General features: G+C 43.1%; 1 protein-coding gene across 2 annotated transcripts in view; it reads left to right on the plus strand.

Moving 5' to 3' along the window:
* The window catches only part of SKIC3 (SKI3 subunit of superkiller complex), a 194,906-nt gene that overhangs the window by 76,575 nt on the left and 94,226 nt on the right, over positions 1-24,105 (plus strand). For both annotated transcript variants that reach the window (XM_073678321.1, XM_073678329.1), the window contains exons 21-24: positions 3,984-4,062; positions 6,425-6,486; positions 7,410-7,466; positions 22,389-22,457. In XM_073678321.1, the coding sequence (XP_073534422.1) occupies positions 3,984-4,062; positions 6,425-6,486; positions 7,410-7,466; positions 22,389-22,457 (267 nt within the window). The remainder of the gene's footprint in view (positions 1-3,983; positions 4,063-6,424; positions 6,487-7,409; positions 7,467-22,388; positions 22,458-24,105) is intronic.

The following is a 24,105-nucleotide window of genomic DNA, read 5'->3' on the forward strand; positions in this document are numbered from 1 at the left end:
ATGATTTTACCCAGGTTATTTTTCAATGGGCCAACTCCATCAGTTTTAATCCTTTTACTGTTTATATAGTTAAAGAACAGTTTGGGATTCGTTTTACTTTCCTTGGCAATTAGTCTCTCTGTCTCCTCTTTTGCTATTCTTATTTGTTTCTTACAGATTTTGTTTTTTTCCCTATAAGATATTAGCGCTTCCTCGCTGCCTTCTTGTTTAAGTTTAACGAAAGCCCTTTTTTTGTTTTTCATTGCCCTCTTGACTTCCTTATTTAGCCACATTGGCTTCCTCCTATTCCTAGCCCTTTTATTCCCATAAGGTATGTACCTTCTACAGTGACTATGTAGGACTGTTCTGAAAATTTCCCATTTTCTATCCGTGCTCCTATTACTAAAGATACTATCCCAGTCTATAAGGTGAAGGGCATCTCTTGGCTGATCAAACTTTGTCCTCCTGAAGTTCAGTGTTTTTGTGACTCCCTTGCTGGGCACCCTACTGAAGCACATGTGGAATTGTATAATGTTGTGGTCACCATTTCCCAGGTGCCCCCCGACCTGCACCTCAGTTATTCTGTCTGGCCTGTTAGTTAATATTAAGTCTAAAAGGGCCGTCCCTCTAGTTGGTTCCTGCCCAAGTTGTGACAAATAATTGTCTTTGATAATTGACAGAAACCTGTTTCCTTTCTGAGATCTACAGCTTTCGGTTTCCCAGTCTATATCGGGGTAGTTGAAGTCCCCCATAATAATCACCTCGTTATTTTTTGCTACTTCGTCTATTTGTCTCATTAATAGACTTTCCGTGGCTTCTGCTATATTTGGTGGTTTATAACAGACTCCTATGATAATTTTATTATTGTTTTTTGCCCCATGTATCTCCACCCATAAGGACTCGTCCTCCTCATTTCCCTCCCATACATCATTTAGTATTGTAGGCTTTAGACACGTCTTTACATATAGACAGACTCCACCCCCTTTCCGACTTCTTCGATCCCTTCTAAACAGACTGTAACCCTGTAAGTTAACTGCCCAGTCATAGCTTTCATCTAACCAGGTCTCGGTTATTCCCACTATGTCATAGTTACCTGTAGATATTTCTGCTTCCAGTTCATCCATCTTGTTTGTCAGGCTCCTGGCATTTGCTAGCATGCAGTTTACACGATTTTGTTTTGTTCCAATCTTCTCCCTGTGGATTGTATTAGAAATTTTCTTACCTCCCTTCCAAGTATCTTGTCTTGGACCTTCTTTGTCGCACTTCATATCTTTCATTAGTATGTTCTCTGGTTTCATGTTCGTGTCCGGCGTTTTTCTTCCCATCCCCTCTTCTTCTAGTTTAACGCCCATTTCAGATATGAAACACGTTGCTGTATGTTTCTTATGTTTAAATCGTTGTCTAGATATTGTACTCAGTATAATATGAAAATGTGAGTTCAGATTGGTGAGAGGGACGGTTGGGAGAGAGGGGAGATGGGGTGGGGAGGGAGAAATTGGGCCTTGTATTTTGTCATGAACAATGATTGATACAAAACTGTTCTCCATTTCTTGTGATTTTAAAATATAATTATCTTTATCAACCATTTTGAAAGTTGTAAAGTTTGCTCAATAAAAATTGTTTTGATTAAAAAAAAATGCACCTTTTACCCAGATAAGACCCTTTTGCACTATTGTCTTTCCAGCCTTTTTCACTGAAGGCAAAAAATTATCACACAAAATATTGATTTGATTTAGATTTTTCTTTTGTTCATTCACTTTGTATTTTCATTAATTGCTAAAAATTATTTTGAGAGCATTCTTACTGCATTTTTCAACACCTGTCTAAAATTTTTGCACAGTACTCTATATACAGAGTACTGTATACTGGACAATATTTTTGGGCTACATCTCTTTAACATTGAATTCAGGTTTTCCATTCAGTCTCATTGCCACAGGTGTATAGAATCCAGCCCCTAGCCGAGTAGTCTGTGCTTACAACTATATGGGAAAGAATGGCTCGTTCTGAGCTCTTTAAATCTGAGCATTGGTCCTATATGGCAGCACGGTGGCTCAGTGGTTAGCATTGCAGCCTTTCATCACTGGGGTCCTGGTTTCAAATCCCACCAAAGACAACATCTGCAAGGAGTTTGTATGTTCTCCCCATGTTTTTGTGGGTTTCCTCCAGGTTCTCCAGTTTCCTCCCACAATCCAAAGACATACTGATAGATAATTTAGATTGTGAGCCCCAATGGGGACAGTGACGATAATGTCTGTAAAGCTCTGTGGAATTAATTGCTCTATATAAGTGAGTAAAATAAATAAATAATAGGCTATATTCCACTATCCACTATGAATGGCATTATGGAAAAATAACAGCGTTTATGAATCACAGCAACTCAGCCATGAAATATCAGACCATGTAAGATTACAGAGCAATATTGTCATGTGCTGAGGTGCATAGTGAATAAAAGTCACCAGAGATTTGCAAAGTCCAAACCTCTTATGACATTATCATCAATGTAAAATCTGTGCCCCTGCTGGGAGCTTCATGGCATGACTTAACATGGCTGAGCAACTGCATGTCAACCTTATATCATCAAGCAAAATGCCGCATGTTGGATAGAGTGGTATAAAGCACCCCTGGCTTCTCTACCTGGCATCTGATGGACAAGTCTACATTTAGAGAACCTTACCTGCCTGACTGTATTGTGCCAAAAGTAAAGTTTGGTGGAGGTAGGATAATGCTATGAGGTTGATTTTCAGGGGTTGGATTGGGCCCCTTAATTCGAGTGAAAGGAAATCTTAATGCTTTAGCATACCAAAACATTTTTGACAATCGGAGCTTTCAATGTTCTGGGAACAGTTTGGAGAACTCCTTTTTCTGTTCCAGTATGACCATATCCTTTGCACAAAGCAAGGTCCATCAAGGCATGGTTGGGCTAGTTTGGTGTGGAGGAAACTGACTGGCCGATCAGAGCCCTGATCTCAACCCCATCCAACACCTCTGAGATGAACTAGAACCGATATTGTGGGCCCGGCCTCTCCTCTAACATCAGTGTCTGACCTCACAAATGCTCTTCTGGATGAATGAGCAAATAAATGGGCAAAAAAAAATCCCTCAGACAGTATCCAAAACTTGAAGTAAGAGCAGAAGCTGTTATAGCTGCAAATGGGTGACCTTCACTTTAATGCCTATGTATGTAGAACTGGATGTCATAAAAGTTCCTGTTGGTATAATGAACCCAATACTGTCCATATAGCGTATACTTACAGTTTATATATGTACACACTCTTGCACCACATGCTCGCCATTATACTGAATGTAGCGTGTAATGGGAGCTTGTCTCCACAGTCACCATAACATGCCATTGTTAGAATGTTTTTACATAACACTAAATTTACATGATGCTCACAGTTTATAGCAAACCTTCAACCAGTCGGGTTCTCCTGAACTGCGTGTTTATTAAGCGGCTGGTCATTTATAACTGGTTAACTGTGAAAAAGGGATTTAAGAGTGTAAGAGCATAAAAGCTACTAGGGAGATACTCCGGCATCAGTATTGTATACCGGGGCTGTATGACATTGCTGCTTTCTCGCTTTGCCTGGGAGGCTTTTTTGGTCTGTTAATGGTTTCTGCACCATGATTTTCCCCCTAGGGCTGCTATGTATTCTGTGTCACACCACACACATATTGTGATGAAAGTTGGTTGGCTGCTTATGCTGTTATATTTGCCATCTTTCGATGGGTTAACAAAAGCCGACGCACAGCTTGGCGACATATTGAACATAAAAGTTCTGTCTTTTACCATTTCATTACAATAACACAAGTGCTGTTTTATTATAAATGACATTTCAGCTAGAATGATTGACGTCTTCCCAATTTTATATCACAAGTCATGTTTTCTGAAATCCTATTTAAGCATTTAGTTTTCTTCTGTAACTTTCTACATTGTTGAAGTTTCCATCCCTTCCAATACAAGTCATTTGTCTAAATACATATATTTTCTATCTCCTGGCATTTAGTGCATTAAGAAGGCGATCATGATGGACAGCAGTAATCACCAGTACTGGAACGCACTCGGTGTTATTTCTTGCTCCAATGGTGAGATACTTTCTTTCTTTTTTTCTTTCTTTATTTCTTTCCTTCCTTCCTTCATTCAATCATTTGTGTATTCATTCTTTTGGAACGCTCTGTGTTATTTCTTGCTCCAATAGTGAAATTCATTGTTTCTTTTATTCTTTCTTTATTTTTTTCCTTCCTTCATTCACTCATTTGTTTATTCATTCTTTTATATGGTCACTTATTTGTAAAATGTATACTTTTATCGTACGATCCCAGTAATTACAAGCTTCTGACATAATAGTCACTGTCTTGCATCAGATACTGTGTTTGTCTCCCAAATGAAGCCAAGAGAGGCTGCTGTGGCCTAGAGGTGCTTGGCGTTTTGCAGATATGTAACCCTACCCATAGACCAGGGATGTCAAACTTAAACATACAGAGAGCCAAATAAAAAAGCTTGAACAAAGTCGCACGCCAACCAGTATACAGATTAATAGGCCCCCCATAGTCCTCTATACAGAATAATGGGCCTCACATAGTCGTCCATTCAGAATAATGGGCCCCACATAGTCGTCAATACAGAATAATGGACCCCACATAGTCCTCCATACAGAATAATGGACCCCACATAGTCCTCCATACAGAATAATGGGCCCCACATAGTCCTCCATACAGAATAATGGCCTCACATAGTCCTCCATACAGAATAATGGGCCCCACATAGTCCTCCATACAGAATAATGGCTCCACATAGTGGTTGCGGTTCTCCTGGGTCAAGTATAACAACCCTGTGGGGTCAGATTTGGCCCCCGGGCCGGAATTTGACATGTATGCCATAGACATATCGAGAAAAGCACATTAAACTACAGCTGAATAATAATAAAACTTTTATTTTTATAACACCAACATATTCCACAGCACTTTACATTTTAGAGGGAACTTGTACTGACAATAAAGACGTTACACAATAACACATAACTCAGATATCAAAAGAAGTGAGGGCTGTGCTCGCAAGCTTACAGTCTATGAGGAAATAGGGGGGACACGAAAGGTGGCTGGTAACATTGGCTTGTATTATACGGTCCAGCTATCAATATAAATAATAGGGTTTTCACTTAATTCTCCATGAACCGGTCACCAACCAGTATGTGTATGGACCCAGAGGGCTATTAAGTGCATGGAGGCTGTGTGAGCAGATGATACGGAGGTCCTGGTTTTGAAGAATATTTTGTATGGGCAAAGCAGGGATAGTTAGACGACAATGAATAAAAGCTACAGTAAGAGTTTTTGTAGAGTCACAAAGGTAAGAAAAAGTCGAATTCTAGAAATGTTTTTGAGGTGTAGATGACTTGAGCGAGCGATGTGAAGGAAAGTTCTGAATCAAGTATGACCCCAAGACAGCGGGCTTGTTGCTGGGTAGTAATGGTAGAACCACACACAGAAATGGCAGCATTGGTTATAGGTAGGTTAGTGGAGGGAGGAAACGTAAGGAGTTCAGGTTTTGACTGGTTCAGTTTCAGATAGAAGGAGGACATGATGTTAGAGACAGCGGAAAGACAATCGCTGGTATTTTGTAATAAAGCCGGGTGATGTCAGGAGATGATGTCTATAAGTGGGTGTCATCAGCATAGAGATGGTACTGAAATCTACCGAATCTACTTTTTGTCCAATAGGGACAGTATACAAGGAGAAGAGGAGGGGGCCAAGGACTGATCCTTGATGAACCCCGACAGTAAGGGGAATAGGAGCCAGAAAAAGATACAGTGAAGGAGCGGTCAGAGGAACAGGAGGAGAACCAGGAGAGAACGGTGTCCTTGAGCCCGATAGAGCGGAGCATAGTGAGGAGGAGCTGGTGATCCACGGTGTCGAATGCTGCAGAGACATCCAGGAGAATCAGTAGTGAGCAATGACCTTTGGATTTAGCTGTTAGTAGATCATTAGAGACTTTAGTGAGGGCAGTTTCAGTGGAGTGTAAAGAGCGGAAACCAGATTGTAGAGGGTCAAGAAGAGAGTTGTTTGAGAGATAGCGGATTAGACCAGAATTGATGAAGCTTTCCAGGAGTTTAGAGATGAAGGGAAGATGAGAGACAGGTCTGTAGTTAGCAGTGCAGTTCTGCTCCAGGGATGGTTTTTTAAGTAATGGATGTATGCTGGTGTGCTTAAATGGGGAGCGAAAGATACCAGATGAGAGAGGTTGAATATTTTAGTTAGGTGAGTCGTGACAGCCGGGGAAATGGACTGGAGGAGATGTGAGGGAATAGAGTCACTGGTGCGAGTAGTACGGTGAGAAGATGCAAGGAGCCTTTGATTGAACATTTGACAGTCCGATAAAGGTTTGGGGCTCCACTTTTAATTTTATTTTTTTTAACCAATTGTATTAAATTAGGTCACTTTGAATTTTCAGATGTCAACAACAAGGCTCTTGCTCAGCATGCTTTCATCAAATCAATCCAGTGTCAGCAAAATGTGAGTCTTGGTTTGTAATTTTAACATGAACTTCTGTTACATGTATTTTTTTTACCACTCACCATCTTCTCCCATTCTTAGCAACGGCCCATTCACATGACTGCAATAAGGTTAGTCGGCTCACAGTTTCTTCTTAATGCACATTTAGTTGCATTCTTTGCTTTACCTATATACTTCTCATAGGTTTACAATGTTAAAACAACTCCTTGCCTTAAAAAAAAAACATAAGAAGCAGGCACCACCCATGTAGTAAGGAAAAATAGAAGCTAAAAACCCATAAAGAAAGCAAGTATAACAGCACACAAAAAAGAAAAAGGTAAGGTGTGCATGACCCGCTGTATAATGTTGGTCATCACACTAAATAACACCTAATATAGTTTACTAGGTGAATCAGTACAAATAATCATTGTTGCAAAAAAATGCATTAAAAGCATTTTAAAAATTGCAGAAAACTAAACAAAAGTCTTACCAAAACACCGTGATAAGTGATGGGGTCAAAAAAAAATCTGTATCTAATCATATAAGAAGGCAAATCCACTAGCATAGAAAATACTACATATCACATGCTGTGTAAAGTACCAAGTGCCAAGAAAATCTGTGCAGAATATGAAGGTCCACGATAGTAAACCAAATAAAGTATACCAATATATAACAATAAATGAATATATAAATAATCATAAGTATTACTAAAGTGAATACTACAAAAAGCCAAGGAGGGCTGCCAAAGAAAAATAAGTGGGTATGTGGTAACCGTGCCCATACAGAAGACGCTGCATGAGCCGACTAAGCTGATTGCAGTCACGTGATGTAGAAGAGGATTGAAGGATCCTTGGGAACGGGAGAAGACATACGTATTGAAAAGGGATTAGTGAAGAATTTTTTTCTGGTACCTCCTCTTTAAGTATTTTTTGTATCTTTTGCAGAATGCCATAGCTTGGACTAATCTTGGTGCTTTATATTTGTTGAATGAAAACATTGAGGTAAGGTGTACTAGATATATGAATATATATTCAAACAAAAGAATACAGCAGCGTAAGATGTATGCAAACATTGAATATATGAAACTTGGATGGCATTACTGCTATATAGGATATACAGTTATATGAAAAAGTTTGGGCACCCCTATTAATCTTAAGCTTAATGTTTTCTTAAAATTGGTGTTTTTGCAACAGCTATTTCAGTTTGATATATGTAATAACTGTTGGACACAGTAATATTTCTGCCTTGAAATGAGGTTTATTGTACTAACAGAAAATGTGCAATCTGCATTCAAACAAAATTTGACAGGTGCATAAGTATGGACACCCTTATCATTTTCTTGTTTTAAATACTCCTACCTACTTTTTACTGACTTACTAAAGCACTTTTTTTGGTTTTGTAACCTCATTGAGCTTTGAACTTCATAGCCAGGTGTATGCAATCATGAGAAAAGCTACTTAAAGTGGCCACTTGCAAGTTGTTCTCCTGTTTGAATCTCCTCTGAAGAGTGGCATCATGGGCTCCTCAAAACAACTGTCAAATGATCTGAAAACAAAGATTATTCAACATAGTTGTTCAGGGGAAGGATACAAAAAGCTGTCTCAGAGATTTAACCTGTCAGTTTCCACTGTAAGGAACATAGTAAGGAAATGGAAGAACACAGGGACAGTTCTTGTTAAGGCCAGAAGTGGCAGGCCAAGAAAAACATCAGAAAGGTAGAGAAGAAGAATGGTGAGATCAGTCAAGGACAATCCTCAGACCACCTCCAGAGAGCTGCAGCATCAACTTGCTGCAGATGGTGTCACTGTGCATCGGTCAACTATACAACGCACTTTGCACAAGGAGAAGCTGTATGGGAGAGTGATGCGAAAGGAGCCGTTTCTGCAAGCACGCCACAAACAGAGTCGGCTGAGGTATGCAAAAGCACATTTGGAGAAGCCAATTTCTTTTTGGAAGAAGGTCCTGTGGACTTATGAAACCAAGATTGAGTTGTTTGGTCATACAAAAAGGCATTATGCATGGCGGCAAAAAAACACAGCATTCCAAGAAAAACACTTGCTACCCACAGTAAAATTTGGTGGAGGTTCCATCATGCTTTGGGGCTGTGTGGCCAATGCCGGCACCGGGAATCTTGTTAAAGTTGAGGGACGCATGGATTCCACTCAGTATCAGCAGATTCTTGACATTGTTCAAGAATCAGTGATAAAGTTGAAGTTACGCAGGGGATGGATCTTTCAGCAAGACAATGATCCAAAACACCGCTCCAAATCTACTCAGGCATTCATGCAGAGGAACAATTACAATGTTCTGGAATGGCCATCCCAGTTCCCAGACCTGAATATCATTGAACATCTGTGGGATCATTTGAAAAGGGCTGTCCATGCTCGGCGACCATCAAACTTAACTGAACTGGAATTGTTTTGTAAAGAGGAATGGTCAAAAATACCTTCATCCAGGATCCAGGGAATCATTAAAAGCTACAGGAAGCGACTAGAGGCTGTTATTTTTGCAAAAGGAGGATCTACTAAATATTAATGTCACTTTTCTGGTGAGGTGTCCATACTTATGCACCTGTGAAATTTTGTTTGAATGCAGATTGCACATTTTCTGTTAGTACAATAAACCTCATTTCAAGGCAGAAACATTACTGTGTCCAACAATTATTACATATATCAAACTGAAATAGCTGTTGCAAAAACACCAATTTTAAGAAAACATTAAGCTTAAGATTAATAGGGGTGCCCAAACTTTTTCATATAACTGTACTTATAAAAATGAAGATACTTAGTGTATAAATTGGCTAATTCATGAGAGCCCACCAAACATGACAAGTTGACCTTTCTTTGATGGGACCCTAATTTAATATTTATCAAACATGGGGCTAAAAGCCAACAAATTTAAAGGGCAGGTAGGATCCAGCACTGATTAAGAACAGCCTAAGATGTATGCAGACATTGAATACATGAAATTTGAACTGCATTACTGCTACATGGAACATAGTTATAGAAGTGAAGGTACTTAGCGCATAAATTGGCCAATTCATGTGAGCTCATGAACTACAGCAAAATGACCTTTCTTTGATGGAACTCAGGGTTTTGTAAAAACAGCCTAAGGCCTCATTCAGGTGTCCGATTTTTTTTCATGTACGAGAAAATCGGACTGATTATTCTGATCACAGTTTGATCAGAATGTGGTACAAGTGTCTTCCGATTTTCTCGTACGTGGGGAAATAAAACTAATCAATTTCTCCACCTCCTCCCGTCTGAGAATCCTTTAAAATTGGACCTCACTCGGATGTCATCCTAGTGTGGTCCAATTTTTTCACGGACCCATTGACTTGCACTGCCGATTTTGATCCAAAATATCTTCGATATTTGCCATGGACCACTCAGTCCGAGGAAAAAATCAAACATCTGAATGGTCCCATACCCTAGAATATCATGGGTATGGTTGCTATCCGTGAAAAGCAAGAATAGCACTTGTACACAAAAATTGGATGTGTGAATAAGACTTTAGGCTGATAGGAGGAGTACTTTGTTAGGAAAGGAAGCAGTCAAAACCATTAGTAGTGTACTACAAAAGACTGGTGTATGTATATTAGCTTTACCTTCTTATATTGTAAATGGGGGCATTTAGACTGTAGTGAAAAAAGTTGTCAGCCTGAAATAAATGCCCCTGCAAAGCTTAGTTTACTATCTCAAATATGCACTGAGATAATTCAGTTGCTGTGGAATATAACAAGCATTTGCACAGGAGATCTAATAAATGTCTGATTGTTGAACTTCCCACCTCTGAGGCCCCCATCTTTCAGGAGAACAAGGCTAATATGATGAATAATGCTGCTTCCGCAGTTTCCATAAGGCTCATATACTAGAATAGGGAGAGCTGAGGACATGGTCAGGCCCTTACTTATCAGACATTTATGGTCAGTAACAACACGGCCTGCTGTTTAATAGGCATTTCAGAAATTCATTTATATTGATAACCTGCAGGACTACGTTGTTCTTTTACCTGTATATTTTAATTTAAAGAGGACCTCACACTGAATTTTTTATTGTTTGAGTGGAGTCCCTCTAATCGCCACTGCTCCACTGATTCTAGAACCGTTTTTCTTTTTCTTCTGTTCCTCTCCATTACAAAATTATGCCTCTGGTAATAATGATACAAATATTTCCTTCAACCAACTGGGCGTATACCACAGAACATTTCTCTGAGCAAGGCCGTGATTTGATTGGCCAGTGTCAGAGGAAAAAACAAAAACTCCAGCAGAGAAGTTCTGTGGTACACGCCCAGTTGGTTGAAGGAAAATTTTGTATCGTCACTACAAGGGGGCTTAACTTTGGAGAGGAGAGGCACAAAAGAAGAATAAAAACGGTTCTAGAATCAGTGGAGCAGCACCAATTAGAGGAGGGACTAGGATTAAATTAGAAAAATCCAGTAGGATGTCCTCTTGAATGTAGGTTCACCATTTGCAGAAAGCGGAAGAATTATACTGAATTGTATAAAAGAGCATTATTGTGACATTATTTATCTAGTATTTGATTAACAGAAAACAACAATAACCTTTAGTTAGCCAACAGCACTACCTTTTATTTAGTGTATTTTGTGTGCAGTGCTCTCTTCCTCATGTTATCACTACGTGAAGGGGGAATGCCAACTTGTATTGGCGCAAGATATTGATGAGCCTCCATACACTCAGACCTCATTGGTACCCTAATGAAATGTGCCGCAACCTTATACAGAACTCCTGGAGCCCTGGGAATTAGACTGAGGCCATGTAAAATGTTATCCTGTATCTCGTTTGCAATTTACAGTGGCGACGAAAAGTTTTGCTTTTTTTTTTAAAGTGTGATTACCTCTGTCTGGTTGTTGTGTTGCCATTTCCCTGGTGATGAATTGAAAGTGCATGAAGTGGTCATCATGCAAGACCTTAACTTTAACCAAAATGCTTTTAAATATAGGTATGGTCATTTAATTAAAGAAAGCTGACTGCCAAAAATTTAGCATATACTGTTTATTGATAACAACATAGAGAGTAATTCATTGGTTACAATGCCATAACTTAGTATTTTGTAGTATAACCTCTTGCATAAAATTACTGCACTACACTGACAGGGCATTGAAGCCACACAGGTATTCAAGACATCTTGAGGAATCTTGCTCCATTCCATTTGCCAATCTGCAAACCATTCACCTTTATTGCTATGGGTACGGGCCCCAACTTGTCACCCTAACTCCTCCCAAAGGTGCTCCATAGGGTGTAAATCAGGTGATTGGCTTGGCTATTGCAACAGGCGAACATTTTTCTTTGCTAACCAATTTTTGACTAAATTGGATGTGTGCTTAGGATCATTGTCAGCTGGAATTTTCATCCCCTGCCTACTTTGGTTTTACCATGTGGCAGCATTACATTTTCCAGTATGTCCTTGTACATGGTAACATTCATATTTCCATCGATTCTAAGTAGAGGGCCAATGGCCGGTGCAGAAAAGCAGCCCTAAACCATGACATTGCCACCACCATGATTCACCGTAGGTGTTTGGTACCTTACATCATTATGTTTTCTAAATGGGTGTATATAGTGTTTGCCATCACTACCAAACAGATTGAACTCTGATTCATCCGACCACAACACCTTAGACTAATCTGTCTCTTTCCATTGGCTGAGTTCTTGGGCAAACTCGGACCTTCCGGTTCTTTGCAGAGAAGAAAGGCTTCTTCACTGGAACTCGTGCATTCGGCCCTACTGCTCTTAGCCGTCGCACCACAGTTTGGCGACTAAAAACAATAAAAAATAAAATTTTAGGCAAAATTCGACTACCCATGACAAAATATGCAAAACATTTGACCCAGCAAATGTTGAAAACTATCACATAATGGGATAAATCAATGTAAAACACATTTCCTTATAGCTGACAACCATTTCTTTCCAGTTTACTAAAATTACCAGAAAAATGTAATCACAACTAGACAGATGACTTCATGTAACTACAATGGAAACTAACTTGTGTAAGGGTGTAGTCAGACGGCCATATAAATTGGATTGAGATCAGATCGCAGTGCACGGACTGGCCGGCATCTCTCCTGACCCCAGCGTGACAGCTGCATAGGAATATATGAAGCTGCCACGCTCCGGTCAGGAGAGCCACTGGCCAGTCCGTGCACTGTGTTTTGGTCTCGCTCTGATTTACACGGCCATCTAACTGCACCTTAAGGGGGTTTTATCAATGTAGACATGAAGTTAAGAACCCTGCTTCCACAGAATTTAAAAAAAAAATTAAACTCATGAAATAGGCCTGGACAGAAATGATGGCACCCCTGAAAATAATGTGACAAAATGGACATGTTAAATCAAGTTGTGTCCACTAATTAGCATAGTGTCTACAATCTTGTAATCAGTCAGTGGGCCTGTATATATAGCTACAGATACTCACTGTGCTGTTTGGTGACATGGTGTGTACCACACTCAACATGGACCAGAGGAAGCAAAGGAAAGAGTTGTCTCAGGAGATTAGAAAGAAAATTATAGACAAGCATGTTAAAGGTAAAGGTTATAAGACCATCTCCAAGCAGCTTGATGTACCTGTGACTACAGTTGCACATATTATTCAGAAAATTAACATCCATGGAACTGTAGCCAACCTCACTGGACGTGGCCGCAGGAGAAAAATTGATGACAAATCAAAGAGATGGATAATACGAATGGTAACAAAAGAGCCCAGGATAACTTCTAAAGAGATTAAAGGTGAACTTCAAGCTGAAGGAACATCAGTGTCAGATCGCACCATCCGTCGTTGTTTGATCCAAAGTGGACTTCATGGGAGACGGCCAAGGAGAACACCATTGTTGAAAAAAAAATCATAAAAAAGCCAGACTCGAATTTGCCAAACTACATGTTGACAAGCCACAAAGCTTCTGGGAGAATGTCCTATGGACAGATGAGACAAAAATGGAAGTTTTTGGCGAGGCACATCAGCTCTATATTCACAGACGGAAAAATGAAGCATATCAAGAAAAGAACACTGTCCCTACTGTGAAACATCGAGGAGGCTTTGTTATGTTCTGGGGCTGCTTTGCTGCATCTGGCACAGGGTGTCTTGAATCTGTGCAGGGTACAATGAAATCTGAAGGCTATCAAGGGATTCTAGAGCGAAATGTGCTGCCCAGTGTCAGGAAGCTTGGTCTCAGTCGCAGGTCATGGGTCTTGCAACAGGATAATGACCCAAAACACACAGCAAAAATCACCCAAGAATGGCTAAGAGGAAAACATTGGACTATTCTGAAGTGGCCTTCTATGAGGCCTGACCTAAATCCTATTGAGCATCTTTGGAAAGAGCTGAAACTTGCCGCCTGGAAAAGGCAACCTTCAAACACGAGACAACTGGAGCAGTTTGCTCATGAGGAGTGGGCCAAAATGCCCGTCGAGAGGTGCAGAAGTCTCATTGACAGTTACAAGAATCGTTTGATTGCAGTGATTGCCTCAAAAGGTTGTTCAACAAAATATTAAGTTAAGAGTAGTGTTGAGCATTCCGATACTGAAATATCGGGTATCGACTGATATTCGCGGTATCGGAGTTCCGATACTGAGTTCCGATACTTTTAGAATATCTAATACCGGAATCGGAAGTTCCCATAATGCAATGAGCCAGTTTGATTTTATTCAGCCAATGAGGATCCTAAGAAGTGTGGGCACATCCTGTTAGGCATGTTAACTAATGGCATGGCTGTGATTGGCTGCTGAAATGATGGCATGATGCACTATAAAAGCCGCCGCCGCCATTTTGGGTTCACTCTGCTGTGAATTCAGTTAGGGACAGGACGCTGCTGTTCTGAGGGACAGTTTTAGCTACTGATTTGCTTTATTGTGCTTTACCCAGGCTACTTTATAAAGCTTTCTTTTGCCTTGCAGCGCTAGTGCACAGTTCTCTGCACTGTTCACGGCTGTTTGCGAGGTCTCTGTGTGTGAGTGCAGCTCATGCTGTAGTGTGTGCCGCAGCCACGTCCGGTTGTAGTCCCGTCAGCGTGCGTCACTGCCTCATACATTGTGCTTTTTTGCATTAGTGCTGCTCATTTTTCCTGATTTCTCCTATTAGTGTGGTTCCATCCGTTTCCAGCTAGATTGCTTCCAAACACACTATATAGGAGTAGATAGAGAAGCTTTCTTTTGCCTTGCAGCGCTAGTGCACAGTTCTCTGCACTGTTCACGGCTGTCTGCGAGGTCTCTGTGTGTGAGTGCAGCTCACGCTGTAGTGTGTTCTGCAGCCACGTCCGGTTGTAGTCCGCTCAGCTTGCGTCACTGCCTCATACATTGTCCTTTTTTGCATTAGTGCTGCTCATTTCTCCTGATTTCTCCTATTAGTGTGGTTCCATCTGTATCCAGCTAGATTGCTTCCAAGCACACTATATAGGCGTAGATAGAGGAGCCTTTCTGCAGCCTTGTGCCCTGCAGCCCCGTGCCCTGCAGCCCCAGCCAGATTAGTATTAGCCTATTTTTTGTGGCCTCATCTATTACATTGTAGGTTACCTTCCTGCATTGTAATAGCTACAAAAAGTTTGTGATACTATCGGTTTTACATCTTTGGGCACATCCAGTGTCTTTTTGTGAAAAAAAAAAACGTAAATAAAGTTCACCAAACACTCCACTTTACAGTTGTGTAGGCCACATTAGCTCATATTAAAGTCTAGTCCACACTTTATAAAATTAGTGTTTCTTATACCTGTTAGCAGCTGTTCAGGAATAAGCACACTAAGCCCTTAGTACTCTTCTGCCTATCTTTATCATTCTACCAAGATGAAGAAGGCGGGGAGTAAGGCATGTGGTCGTGGGCGTGGAGTTTCTGCAGGGATTCTGTGCCTGCAGGGAGAGGACGTGGGGATTCTGTGCCTGCTGCGGGCACCAGTGACTCAGCATCCCCCAGTTTTACCAGGGAACAGTCCTTTATGTGCAGCTTTGTAGGAGCTCGCCATACCCCACTGTTGCGGGAGGACCAAATTGGAGCCGTTGTCGATGGATGGCAGCTAACGCATTGACTTCAATTAGTTCCAGTTCCTCTCAGGTCCTGAGCACTGAAGAGCACCCATCTGTCTCTTCACCACCTGCCAAATTGCCCAGGCAGTCAGAGAGCCCTGGACAGGAGCCATCTCTACTTCTGTTCTCTGAATCTCTTGGCTTGGAAAGAGGGGGCCAGCCAAGCAGAATTCTAGAATTTGAAGAAGAGGTAGTATGCAGTGTTGCGCAACCGCTTTGTCTCTCTGAATCTGAAGAGGCGGGTGGGCCAGTGCCTATGGTCAGCACCCCTCAGTACGCATCTGATGATGAGACTCAGGTGCCACTTTCTGGTGCGTACTGTGCTCTCGAGACTACCCAGGAGAAGCAGTTGTTTGAAGAGGGTGGTGTAGATGATGAGGTCCTTGACCCATCATGGCGTGAGGTACAGGAAGGTAGTGGGAGCAGCTCTGAGGAAGAGATTCCCCGAACGGCCCAAAAAGGAGGGAGAGGGAGGGGGCAGACTTGGTTGCCTGTAGCCTCCACTTCGGCACCCATTAGGAGCATGCCTCTTCCAAAACCCAAAACGGGCGCTCCCAAGACTTGCAGTGCCTGGTTCTTTTTTGACACAGTTGCAGATGACATTTGCTTTGTCAAATGCAAGCTGTGTAATCAGAAAGTGAAAAGAGGGAAAAGTGTCAGCAACCTCAATACCACAAATATGTGGAAACATGTGCGGACCAAGCATGTGGTGGAGTTACAAAGACACACTGAAGACCTAGGCCAACCTACAGCGCCACCTACCACCTCTTCAGCTCGTATTGTAGCCTCTTCCTCCAGCTCACACACAGCTGGTTTGGCTTCCTCACAGGATCGCCATGGAAGAACCTCTGGCACTGTTGTACAGAGACACAATGTCATTCCACCCACAGCACCACGTTCCCTGTCATCCTCACACTCCCAGGCCAGTCTACAGCCATCGTTAGCACAGGCATGGGAGAAAAGGCGCCTATACTCGGCAAACCACCCCCGAGCACAGGCTCTGAATGCTGGCATTGCAAAACTACTGGCTCTTGAAATGCTATCATTCAGGCTGGTGGACACTGACACCTTCCGTAACTTGATGGCATTGGCAGTCCCACAATGCAACGTTCCCAGCCGCTTTTATTTCAGCAGGCAAGCCGTCCCTGCCCTGCAACAGCATGTGGAGGGAAAAATTAAACATGTGCTACAAAACGCCGTCAGTAGCAAGGTCCACCTGACCACCTATGCGTGGACCAGTAAGCATGGACAGGGACGATACCTTTCCCTCACTGCCCATTGGGTAAATGTTGTGGAGCCGGGTACAGATCTTGAGAGTGGCGCTGTACGTGTTCTGCCAACTCCAAGGATTGCAGGAATCCAGTCTGTACACATTGACTCCTCTTCATACTCCAGTTCCTCTGAATCAGCGCTGCAGGAGCCGTCACGGTCTACCTCCACATCGACCCGTGAACGGTTGGTTGCCTGTTACGACCAATATGAGCACAGCCGTGGCCAAACGTCAACAGGCCGTATTGAAATTAATTTATTTGGGGAATAGAAGCCACACAGCGCAGGAGCTCTGGAGTGCCATCAAGCAGCAGAGCGACGTGTGGTTTGTGCCAGCGAATCTGCAGCCAGGCATGGTAGTGTGTGACAATGGCCGAAATCTGGTGGCAGCTCTGGGCCTAGGCAACCTCCCTCACATCGCATGTCTGGCACATGTGCTCAACTTGGTCGTGCAGAGTTTTTTGAGGGACTATCCGGATCTTGATGCTCTGCTGCACAAGGTCCGCATAGAGTGCGCTCACTTGCGGCGTTCCAGCTTCGCAAGATCGCGTATTGCAGCTCTGCAGCGCCGATTACGCCTTCCGGAACATCGCATCATATGTGACCTACCCACCAGGTGGAATTCAACGTTACATATGTTGGAGAGGTTGTGTGAGCAGCAGGCAGCAGTAATGGAGTACCAGCTGCAGCAGGCACAAACAAGTCGCCCTGCGCGCCGTTCACACTTCACCACCACTGAGTGGGCCTCTATGAAGGACATCTGCCACGTTTTGCGTGCCTTCGATTATTCCACGCGGATGGCGAGTGCAGATGATGCACTAGTCTGCCTGCTTGAAAAAACACTGCAAGCACTAAGGGAGGAGGTTTTGGAAGAGGTGGAGGATGAGGAGTCACAAATGCCATCTGCTTCTGTACAGTCTGCGCAACGTGGTTCCTCACAAAGGCCTAGGCAGGGGACACTTTGTGAGGAGGATGAGGAGGAGTCAATAGAGGAGGAAGACATCTGTCCAGAGGAGGGAGGTACACAATGCTCTAGTAGTCAGTATCTAGAGCAAGGGTGGGGTAATGCAGAGCAGGCAGAGATCACGCCTCAAGCAGGGGACAGCGTTTCTTGGCCAGTTGGCAGTCTGCAGCACTTGGTTGATTTCATGCTGCAGTGCCTGAGAAACGACCGCCGCATCGCCCACATTCTCAACACGGCTGATTATTGGGTGTCCACCCTCTTAGATCCTCGCTACCGGGACAACTTACAAAGCCTCATAACACCGTTGAACCGGGAGCGTAAAGTGCGGGAGTACCAAGACACACTGGTGCATTCCATCATGTTCTCCGTTCCACCCGAGAGCAGTGCTGCTAGTGCTTTACAAAGCAGCTCAGTGCGTCGAGGCAGTGGAGGAAGCTGTGCACAAAGAGGGAGCAGAAGCAGCGCCTCAGGACAAGGCAAGACCAGTATGGCCCAAATGTGGCAAAGTTTTGTGTCCCCGCCACAAATGTCTACACTATCACAGACGGCTCCAGTCAGCAGGAGGCAACGTTTCCGTCAGATGGTGACAGACTACATGTCTTGCCCTGTCAGTGTACTCCCAGACGGCTCTTCCCCCTTCAAGTTTTGGGTCTCTAAGCTGGATACATGGCCAGAGCTTAGCCAGTATGCATTGGAGGTGCTGGCTTGCCCTGCTGCTAGTGTATTATCGGAATGCGTCTTTAGTGCCGCAGGTGGTGTACTAACAGACCGTCGCATCCGACTATCCTCCGATAATGTTGGCCGGCTTACTTTTCTGAAAATGAACAAGGCCTGGATCTCACATGAATTTGCCAGTCCTCTTCCAGATTAAATAATTGGTTGGCAACAGTATCCAGGTCTCCTGTTGTGTTCATGTTTCTACCACCTGAACTGTAATCCCTGGGCTCCAACACCGCCAGTTGCTGCTCAGAAGTGCCGTCTGCACAGTCAACACTTGCTCCAGTGTTATTGGGGTTCAGTAACGTCAGCTGATCCCCTGCTGTGTGCCCGGCAATTTCTCCTGCTCTGTCCATATTCACACTACTACTGATTTTAAACTTGCTCCAATTAGGCCTCTGGCTCCTCTCTGTTTTCAGTATTTACCCTGGGCTCCAACACCGCCAGTTGCTGCTCAGAAGTGCCGGCTGCACAGTCAACACTTGCTCCAGTGTTATTGGGGTTCAGTAACGTCAGCTGATCCCCTGCTGTGTGCCCGGCAATTTCTCCTGCTCTGTCCACATTCACACTACTACTGATTTTAAACTTGCTCCATTTAGGCCTCTGGCTCCACTCTGTTTTCAGTATTTACCCTGGGTTCCAGCACCGCCAGCTGTTTCCCAGCAGTGTCTTTGGCACGGGTACTCCCTCCTGCCCAGCCTGGTTCCAGCACGCTAGCTGTTTCCGGGTAGTGTCAACGTCACTTTGCCTCCAATACGTTGTCCTGTCGTGTTGCGGTCGGGTTAGCCGACTCTATGGTATCTGCAGTTTAGGTGATTCCTATGTGGGCTGCGGGATCTGGCAATGAAGGCTGGTTCCATAGTGCCAATAGGACAAGCACCCACTGTAGGACTGTGGGTTTCGGTAACTCCGGCCGGCTCGCGGCCTTGCAACTTTTTTTTCATGTGTACCTTCTGCTGCCTATCTGAGTTCCAGTACCATTAGCTGGTTCTTTGGAAGTCAATCTTGAATATGTCCCCCTGGGTTCCAGTAACATCAGCTGGTTCCAGGCAGTGCCTTTGGCTTAGGTGCCTCCTTCTCGGTATCCGAGTTCCACCAACGTCTGCTGTTCCTTGGTAGTGCTTTCTGGCACAGGTACCTCCTGCTTAGTAACCGGGTTCCAGTACCATCAGCTGGTCCTCGGTAGTTCCATTGGCTCTTGTACCTTCTGCTACCCATCCGGGTTCCAGTACCGTCAGCTGGTTCTCGGCAGTGCCTTTGGCTTAGGTGCCTCCTTCTCGCTATCCAAGTTCCACCAACGTCTGCTGGTCCTTGGTAGTGCTTTCTGGCACAGGTACCTCCTGCTTAGTAACCGGGTTCCAGTACCATTAGCTGGTCCTCGGTAGTTCCATTGTCTCTTGTACCTTCTGCTACCCATCCGGGTTCCAGTACCGTCAGCTGGTTCTCGGCAGTTCCTCAGCCTTCTTGTACCTTGTGCTACATTTCCAAGTTCAAGCTTTTTGAAATGGTTTTTGGTAATCACTCTGGATCTCCTTGACGACGACCCTGAAGACGACGTCCCTGAAGACCACCCCGAAGAAGACGACGACCCTGAAGACGACGACCCTGAAGACCACCCCGAAGAAGACGAGGACCCCGAAGACGATGACCCTGAAGACCACCCCGAAGAAGACGAGGACCCTGAAGACGAGGACCCTGAAGACGACGACCCTGAAGACGACGACCCTGAAGACGACGACCCTGAAGACCACCCCGAAGACCACGACCCTGAAGACCACCCCGAAGACGACGACGACCCCGAAGACGACGACCCTGAAGACGACGACCCTGAAGACCACCCCGAAGAAGACGACGACGACGACCCCGAAGACGACGACCCTGAAGACCACCCCGAAGAAGACGAGGACCCCGAAGACGACGACCCTGAAGACCACCCTGAAGAACACGAGGACCCCGAAGACGACGACCCTGAAGACCACCCCGAAGAACACGAGGACCCCGAAGACGACGACCCTGAAGACCACCCCGAAGAAGACGAGGACCCCGAAGACGACGACCCTGAAGACCACCCCGAAGAAGACGAGGACCCCGAAAACGACGACCCTGAAGACCACCCCGAAGAAGATGAGGACCCCGAAGACAACGACCCTGAAGACCACCCCGAAGAAGACGAGGACCCCGAAGACGACGACCCTGAAGGCGACGACCCTGAAGACCACCCCGAAGAAGACTAGGACCCCGAAGACGACGACCCTGAAGACCACCCCGAAGAAGACGACAACCCTGAAGACCACCCCAAAGAAGACCAAGAAGATGACCCTGAAGAAGATGACCAAGAGGACAAAGAACAAGAAGACAACCACCAAGATACAGAAGACCAAGAAGCAGAAGAACAAGAAGCTGCAGAACAAAAAGCTGAAGAACATTAAGCATAAGATTAAAAATCAGAGCAAAAGATATTATCTAAATTATAAGCAGAAGAAGACTAAGCAGTGTATGGGGCTGAGTCCGTTCCTCCTCGTGGTGCCCCTGGAAAATACCTGCTGCTGCAGGCTAAACTGAACACGGACAAATCCTGTTGTAAATCTTTTGTGACAGGCTGACCGGAAGGTGTAATCTTCAAACTTTTATAGATAACAACTACAGGAATGCCTGTCACAAATAAGAATATGATGAAGAAGAAGAATATGAAGAAGATGAAGAAGTAGAATATGAAGAAGAATAATAGTTGAATAAGAAGAATATGAAGAATGTAAAAAAAAAGAATAATAGGAAGAAGGTGAAGAAGAAGAAGATGAATAAGGTGAAGAAGAAGTTGATGAAAAAGATACTGATGCTGAGGATGATGAAGGAGAAAGTGTGGGAGAAGTAAAAAAGAAGGTGAAGATCATGGAAGTAGTGAAACATAAATATCTGACCAAATATAAAAAAAACTTAACATAGTCAATATCTTTGTAACTCCGAACGTCTTAAAAAAAATATTAATTCCTGCTATTCCATTTGATTGGGCTAAACCTCTATGCCTTTATTGTCTCCCCCACTTCCCCCAATACATTCTACATTATTCTTAGTTGTTTTACTTCATGTAGAATTAACCTACAAGGAAAGAAAGGGTTTATTTTCATTCCGATATTTGTGTCCCATTGACTTGCATTGGTTTCCGGTATCGGAATCGGCGATATCCGATATTTTTTGGGTATCGGTCCGATCCAATCCGATCCGATATTTCCCGATATCGGAAGGTATCGCTCAACACTAGTTAAGAGTACTATCATTTCTGTCCATGGCTATTTCATGAGTTTAATTTTTTTTTAAAAATTCTGTGGAAGCAGGGTTGAAAAGCAATATCTGACTTTCATTTGTTCATTTTCATAGATTTTTAATTTATTATTACTTTTGTTAGATTCTAGTTATTTCTGTGACCATTGTGGGTTTTTCTTTCATTAAATGAGGGATACCAACAATTTTGACCACGTGTGTATAACATACATGAACACTAAAGACAATCGTTGGGCTCAGTGGCTCATGGCCTGCATCACCATAAGAGCGCTGAGCCCTATGATTGGCTGCAGTGGTCAAGTATACCTTCGTTGTGACGTCCCTGATGCAGCCACTCAGCAAAGACCAGAGCAGACCTGGGACTGGAGAGCGGGAAGATCAGCATGACTTGAGTTTATTTTCAACAGCTGTAACCGTACGGATTAAAAAAAATAACCCAGACAACCTCTTTAACAGCAAAAATAAACTGTTGCAAATGTTCTAAAACCAAACAACATGGAGAGCTTATGCTGTCTTGAAATAAGCAGAATGGTGCTACAGTTTCCAGTTTACCTGAGTATTTTGGACATTGCCTCCCACCTAGTGATATGTACATACAGGAGCAATGTCGTCTGTATTTCACTATTCCTTACGTTTCTGTAAAACATGCAATCTTCTGTTTCACAGCTGAGCCATCAAGCTTTCAAAGTAGCCCAGTCCCTGGATCCGTCTTATGTGAGATGCTGGATTGGTCAGGTGAGCTGAGATTAAAGTGATGTGTCCTGACTTCATATTAAATCACCAGGTGAACAGAGTTCCTCACACAGCGGTATTTGAAAATGTGCAGCAATTTTTAGCCAAAGCCAAAAATGGTTTTAAAAGAAATGGGAAATATAAAAGATGGATTTTACGTCTCCTTTTTGCTCGATCTACTACTGTTTTAGGCTGAAAAAAAATAAAATAGTGAATTGCGTGAAGTGGCATTTTTTTTACTAAATACACTTGGACATATTTGTCAAGCTATATGTCCCAGGATTTTGGCGTAACTTGATCCAAAAAACTGTCTTTTGTGTCTTGCAATGTATTTATCATGTGTTTTAGACACCTTTTGCACTTTGTTTGACAGTGAGGGTGGTTTACTGGAAAGGGGCATGGCCTAACATGACACCATGCGCCAAAATTTCTGGCGCAATGTAAGCCAACTAATAGCTGTTAGAAACTTAGACTAACTAGACTGTCAAGTTTTGCTACATTTTTAGTGAAAAAAGCAAGTAGAGCGGTATGTGAAACTCATTTATTTTTGTGATTTTACCATCTTGGTCTTGGTCACCTGAGATGGCAGTTTCGATTAGTACAATTTAATTAAATTAGTGATGCATACACAGTAAATATTGGCTGAGCTAGGTGTGAGATTGAACAATACCTGTGGCCCATGGACGTGTAAAATTGAATCATGCCTGAGCAGTTCAATGGCAGACTATAGTGTGGAGATAAATAGTGTCCTACAAACTCAATGCACTGCCAGTGTCTTTGGTAAACTATTCCTGAACAATTCACCTCCCCCACTGTTACATTTGAAATACATTAATATGGTTTCACATATGTCTTGCATTGGTGACCTGTGTTCATGCTTCTGTGGTGGAAGCAAAGCTGAACTTTGGGATCCTGAAAAATGCAGCAAAAACACACTAAAAAACAAGGAAAAACACAAGCAAAATCCTGAACAAACCTTCCTTGTAAGAGATCAGGTTTTGCTGCAGAAAAAAAAAAACGCAATGTGTGAATATAGCCTTAAAATGAAACAACTTTACCAAATGGCAAAAACTACTCGGATGCATTTGACTAATTTTAAGACTCATTCATCAAGACTGGCGTTTTGTCTGCCAGTCTTAATGAACAGAACACAGGAATTAGATGCACCAAACTCATTAAGAGGTGTGCGCATCTTAATGATTTTGGCACATTTTTAACTGACTTGTGCCACCGCCAGAAATTAACTCTATTCAGGGACTGGCTTACATTTCTGTAGTAATTGTGTCAGGGTGCTTGGAACGAGCTCAACAGCTGAGCCTGCTTCACACAGAGCAGATACAGACTGTATTACATAGCTGGCATCTGCTATTTACTGCAGTGGCTAGTATTACCACCAATCCATGCCAATGTTAATCACTACACTTGGGGTTATTTACTTTGGAAAAACGAACGCTTAGAGGTGATCTTATTACTATGTACAAGTATATGAGGGGACAGTACAAAGACCTTTCTACTGATCTTTTTACTCTGAGGCCTGAGACGGGGACAAGGGGGCATCTTCTACGTCTGGAGGAAAGAAGGTTTAATCATAATCACAGACGCGGATTCTTTACTGTAAGAGCAGTGAGACTATGGAACTCTCTGCCGCATG

Source organism: Phyllobates terribilis, unplaced genomic scaffold, assembly GCF_046119375.1.
Source record: "Phyllobates terribilis strain yellow unplaced genomic scaffold, ASM4611937v1 Scaffold_1__5_contigs__length_1240528914, whole genome shotgun sequence".
In the NCBI taxonomy this organism is placed as follows: domain Eukaryota; kingdom Metazoa; phylum Chordata; class Amphibia; order Anura; family Dendrobatidae; genus Phyllobates; species Phyllobates terribilis.